The following is a 6,098-nucleotide window of genomic DNA, read 5'->3' as shown; positions in this document are numbered from 1 at the left end:
CATGATACGAAATTTGTCATAACCAAACTACCAAAGAAGAGGAAAATTATAGGGAGCTTACCTCAACTGACCACTAAATCAGAAATGACGAAAGCAGGAAAACCCAAAACAAAAGTTCCAGAAATGAAGTAAGCTCCACCGAAATTTCAGCCTTGAAAGTTCCCCACAGCACTTCCAAGAAGGTCTCAAACACACAGGTAATGAACAAATAAAAGAAGATTTTAAGAGAATAAATTTTGGCAACAGCTCCCCTTTTCTTTCAATTTTCGGCCAGCCCTAGGATCTCCCCGAAATGGGGTTTTTATAGCAGAAGAGGGAGGAGGAAGAATACCATCGCTCACCTAGGCGGTGAGCCGAGCCAAGAGAAGCGACAAACCTCGGTGAGGAGATGGCGACGAGAAGCGAACCGTGTGATTTAGGAATTTAGGTTTAGAGAGAAAAAAATAGAATTATATATATATATATATCAAATTTCATGTGATTTATCCATGTGCGGCGCCCTAGCAAAAAAATGGGTGTCCTCCCTAAGTAATTTTGACATTCCGGACGCTTCGGCGCAGTTCATTTTACCGTCAGAGGTCGCTTTGACGAATTCATCGATTTGTGTGTCAATTTTCTCGTGTCGAAAGTATGGCAATATGGGTGTCCTTTCCTACCAAAATTGGTATCCCGGAAGCGTTGGCGCAGTCCAATATGTCGTCGGAGGTCGTCCGGAGAAGTTCACATTTTGACCCCTCCTCTTGGCTTAATTGAAATCCGATTTCGTGCAATTTTGTGAATTTTGTGTATTTGGTGTGTGTATGTGACGAAAAAGTTGTGACGATGTTTTCTTAAGGCTTGGAGTCCTATTAGGAACTTTTCCCTTGAGCCTTCGCAAAATAACCCATAACCACTCGTTCATAAGATGATGGTCTTGTGCCAAAAATGCTAGACATCAAAGGAAAATAAGAATTGGTTGGAATTTCTAAAAGGGTGAGTCTCAGGGTATCAATTCTAATTTTCTAAGACGGTCAATAAGAACTCCTAGAATTAGATCCTAGGCTCTAAGGAGGAGAAGAGAAGACCTCACAAAAATGAGGTCAACAGTACTTAACTAACATTCAGTACAGCTTTTCATCCCCAAATAGACAGTCAGTCAGAGAGAACGATCCAAATATTGGAAGACCTGCTTCAACTTTGGATTCTTGATTTTGATGTAATCTGGGAAATGCACATATCTTTGATAGAATTTGCCTACAATAACAACTTCCAAACCAATATTAGTATGGCTCCGTATGAAGTCCTATATGAAAGGAAATACATGACATTTCTTTATTGGGCAGAAATTGGTGATAAAAAAAATAATTGGCATTGATTTATATGATGAAACAATTGAGAGGATCCGGCTGATTCGTAACTAACTGAGAGCAGTCAAAGATAGGCAGAGAAGTATTATGATGCTAAGCACCGAACAGTTGAATTTGAAGTACGGAAATTTGTTTTTTGAAGTTCAGCCCAATAAAAGGTGTTAAGCAATTTGAAACTTTTGGGAAGTTAAGCCCACTGTATGTTGGCCCGGTATGAAATCGGGGTGACATTTGGGAAAGTAGCTTACAAGTTTGCAGTATCAACAAATATGTTTGGGATACATAATATGTTTCATATCTCTTTACTACGGACATATATTATTGATGAGGCTAGCAAGCATGTTACAAACCCCAGGGACATTCAACTTGATGTGACCTTTATAAAAAAAACAAAAAGAATCATATAGATTATGATGTGAAGCAACCAAGGAGTATAGAGATTCTTTTAGTTCATGTATTAAGAAAGAAAAAGCTAACAAAATGCTACTTGAGAAAAGGAATCTGAAATGAGAGAAAGGTATCCACACCTTTTCATTTAAAGTATGAAATATATTCTTGTATTTTAAATTTCCAGGACGAAATTTTTGTAAGGATGAAAGATATTAATAATAGCCTATATAACTTTTTATTCACTTAATTATATAAAAAAAGAATTTACTTAATACGTTCACAAGTGTCGTAAAACAAACCCGCATCGCCCGTCGTAACTTAACGAGGATGTATTTCCATTATCTTATCCTCTCATTTCACACGAGAGAAAGAGAGCGTGAGAAACATAGGAAGAAGAAAAAAAACCATATAAAGAAGAAGAAGAAAAAATAACGAAAAGGAAGGGGGAGACAAAAGGCGCGCCTCACCTTTCATGCATCGCCAACGATCCAAGGTGCGACGAGCAAAGAGGAAGGGAGGGAGATCGAGCAATGATCTTTGCAGACACCCGAGCCCAACGTGTACATGAGCGACTGAGACAACTAATCAACCCTTCCTAGTGTGTTTATTTCTTGTGGGAGAGAGAAGGAGATTGAAACTTCCTATACCCTAACCTACAACTTGCGAGTTCCCCTTACCAAAGAGCAGCTCAAGCATGCATTCCTACACCTTCGACAGAGAGAACTGAGCAAGAGAGGCTTTTCCCGTGACATAACTTAACGACAGAAAAGAAGGGAGGAGACAAGTGGCTCCAGCAGGCCCTCACACAATTTTTATCGTTCAAGAGTGAGAAGCAAATCTGAGTGGTTCTCTCTATCTTGCGACAAGTTCTGCACTAACGAGAGTTTGAGTGACGCTCAGGAAATAGTTTTGCCAGCATGAGCCCTCGATTGAGGAAAAAAATTGCGTACATAAGACATACGCAGCGCTCCCTGCGTTGTCCAATGGCCGCTTGACAAATCAGCAATGTCGTTCCCATCGCCTTTATTCAAACACGACCCGTCGACACGACCCGCTCGGTTATAATCGAGTTATAACCGAGCAGTACAGGCGGTGTAACTGAGTGGTCTATTACCGCGGTACCGCTCTAATAATAGGGTTGTAACCTTCCTGTAACCTCAAGACGAATGAACCGCGCTTATAACGTCGCTGTAACTGAGATCTAACACAACGTCGTGTAACCTAGCAATATAAATTAACTATAACTGAGTCGTAACCGAGAGTTCATACCGCGCGTTGTAATCTAGCAGTATAACTGAGCTGTAAACGACACAGTAACCTACGTTGTCTGCTGTACCGAGGTTGTGTAACTCCCAGGTTACCTCTGCACCCCGCCCGACCAATGTACCTTCCGTGTAACGTTCCTGAACATCCAAAGCAAGGTACTGCGGGTTTGTAGCTTGGTTGTAATCTGTGAGAACCCTTCGCAATCACGGAGTCGTAAATTAATTATAATTGCATGATAATCTTCTTTAAAAAATCAGAGCGCGCGAATGCAGCTATTTAAGCAGCAGAAAGTTAGGGATTTCTGTTTTATTACATTTTGATGTTGAAGATGGACCGCACAAGGTGGCATTTCGTCTCTGACGGGGAAGGAGAAGATATATTTCCAGCCAACACAGAACAAGTCGATGTTAAAGTGGAGGTATATTAGTTGTATGTTTGTAGTCCTGTATTTTTTAGAGAAATAACTGTGTTTTTTCTGTCGGGATATCTTTGTTTCTTTGTGTGTTTAGGTCTGTTTATTTGGTTTTTTTGTTGGTGTGTTTCTTGTTGTCTTTTATGATGATTTCCTTTGTGTTTTGAGGTAGAGATCTTCAATTTTTATTAAAATGTAATCTGTTTTTAGGGTGATCTTATTTGTTGTATGACTTATAAGAATATTATGGATGTGAATGTTTGTAAAGTTGTGATTTTTGTTTTGTTTGCTATGATAGGGTTTATTATAATGTTTTTATTTGTTGTGTGTGTTTCTTATTTGTAGGCTTGTTTGTTGTAGTAAAATATTTGCAGGGTAGTTTAATAGTAGTTTAATATAGTTTTATATTTGTTTGCAGTTGGATGAGAGTGAAGCTAAATGTAGAGATGAAAGTGCAAATATTTTACTTGAAACGGTTGTCCACAATGACAAAGAAGCTTACGAAGTATATCGTGCTTACGCTCATCATATCGGATTTAGTGTCCATAAACAGCACGGCACTTTCCGGCCTAACTCCAAGAATCTTAAGACAAAAGACTTTGTTTGTGGGAGAGCAGGTTTCAAGAAAGAGTTGAAGGCCACACAAATTGTTAAATACAAAAGAGCGGACATAAAAAGCGGTTGTCCGACAATGATTCGTTACGCAGTTGATGTTGAAGGCAATTGGACAGTTAAAAAATTCATCGAGTCTCATAACCACTCCTTAGCAAACCCTGGTGATAAGCATCTCTTGCAGTCTAGTAGAAAGATAAGCGAACTGAATGCAGAGGTTCTCAAATCGATGACACAGTCAGGAATAAGACCTAGAGATGCGTTTAACTTTCTAGCCACAGAAGTTGAGGGAGTTAAGAAACTGGAGTGCACTAAGATAAATGCCTTTAATTTCATTCAAAGGGAGAGAAGATGTAGAATTGAAAATGGTATGTCAATGCTTTATTTCAACTTTTCACATAGAGACGTGCTGAGGATAGCATGTTTGAGTGGGACTTCGAAATTGATGAGAGTGGTAGGCTAAAGAGTTTTTTTTTGTGTGATGGCACTTTCAGGCATGATTATGATTGCTTTGGTGATGTTATCATTTTTTATACGAGCTACAGATTAAATAGATATAACTTATGTTGTGCTCCTTTTGTTGGTGTTAACCACAATTGACAGAATGTTCTCTTTGGCGTTGGTTTTTTGTCAAAGGAGACGACAGATTCTTTCAAATGGCTTTTTAAAACTTTTCTCCGTATTATGGGCGACAATCATCCAATTACAATATATACTGATCAGGACCAAGCAATGGGAAAAGTCATAGAACAAATCTTGTCAAATACACGACATAGATTATGCAAGTGGCACATATATATAAAATTTCCTACAGAGGTTCACTGAGGGTTAGCGAATAAAATAGTAGCTAATCTTTTTTATAAGTGTATGAGCAAATGTGCTGAAGAGGAATTTGATAACTCATGGGAGATGATGATTGAGAGTTGTAATCTACAAGAAAACGTTTGGTTAGATGAGATGTACAACATCAGAGATAAGTGGGCTACAGTCTTTAATAAGAATGTATTTGAAATGAAAATTTTATCCACCCAGAGAAGTGAATCAACGAATAATATTTGCCATGGTATCGCTAAGCCCACAAGTTCTATTACTGATTGTTTTTTGGGCCTTGAGCAAGTCATGAGAACATGAAGGCGTAACGAAAAGGATGAAGATTATAAGTCTGATTAATCTGTGATCACTCCAGTTTCTAAAAGCAGCCCTATATTAAGGCATACATCTGTTTTTTACTTAAGGAATCTCTATAATATGTTTGAGGTAGAGTTTATTCATGGATCATGTGGTCTTCAATTATACGTCTCTATGAATAATGAAAATAAATTTTTTATTACAATTACACGCCTTTATGAATTTTTTATGAACAATGAAAATGAAAATTCATGAATTTATAACTGCATATAAGCACTTCCAACAGTCACAAATGTGGAATGATGGTAAAGGTAGCCTAATATTTGAAACAAACATGCAAAAAATGTCATATCTATGCACTAATAAAGCCAAGGGAAATGAAGAGGCTGAGCAGTGCATGAAGGATTCAATGAAAAAAGGCACAGATAAAGGTTACATACCAATTGGGTTCAATCAAATTTATATATCTTGGCAAACAAAATTCGTATAAGCAGCAATAAATGTTGACCTTTCAAACCTACTGTGATTTCTCCAAAGCAAATTTACAAATGTCGTATGCAATCTCTGCTCTGAATAAATGCATTAATTCCTGCCAATCTTTTTTCTCTGCCCAATTTACCTTCTCTTTTTGAACAAGTGTCTCCATATATTTACAGACATAAACACCGCAATCATAATTATTACTTTGCACCGGTATTCCCCTGGTCATTACAACTGACCACTTAAATCAAATTATCCTCGAAAGCTTCACTGGTGCTCAATCTGTATATTTAAAGATGAGTCATTAATTGTATATCTAAAAATGCTCAATCTGTAAATAATTAATACTTACAATGCTTTGGGTGACGACCAAATGCATCCGGTTGGGTAATGAGTCATAAACTCTCAATTTACTCTCATTTAGTGTCCCAATAAGGAGTATCCAATGTTGATTATTTATTATA

General features: G+C 37.7%; 1 protein-coding gene across 1 annotated transcript; it reads left to right on the top strand.

Annotated features, from left to right (window-relative positions):
* Window positions 1-3,330: 3,330 nt before the first annotated feature.
* Window positions 3,331-4,489, top strand: LOC110031504 (putative protein FAR1-RELATED SEQUENCE 10). The gene is made up of 2 exons (XM_020734727.1): window positions 3,331-3,420; window positions 3,833-4,489. The coding sequence occupies exons 1-2, from the start codon at window positions 3,331-3,333 to the stop codon at window positions 4,487-4,489; spliced, it is 747 nt and encodes a 248-aa protein (XP_020590386.1).
* Window positions 4,490-6,098: the final 1,609 nt, after the last annotated feature.

Source organism: Phalaenopsis equestris, unplaced genomic scaffold (assembly GCF_001263595.1).
Source record: "Phalaenopsis equestris unplaced genomic scaffold, ASM126359v1 Scaffold000834, whole genome shotgun sequence".
NCBI classification, from domain to species: domain Eukaryota; kingdom Viridiplantae; phylum Streptophyta; class Magnoliopsida; order Asparagales; family Orchidaceae; genus Phalaenopsis; species Phalaenopsis equestris.
This window is presented reverse-complemented; position numbering and strand designations above follow the sequence as displayed.

What these genes read in the sequence shown, in the direction of transcription:
- LOC110031504 (XM_020734727.1), top strand. Translation starts at nt 3,331, where the DNA reads ATGGACCGCACAAGGTGGCATTTCGTCTCTGACGGGGAAGGAGAAGAT. An exon ending in AAGTCGATGTTAAAGTGGAG is followed by an intron (nt 3,421 to 3,832) that starts GTATATTAGTTG and finishes ATTTGTTTGCAG; the next exon opens with TTGGATGAGAGTGAAGCTAA.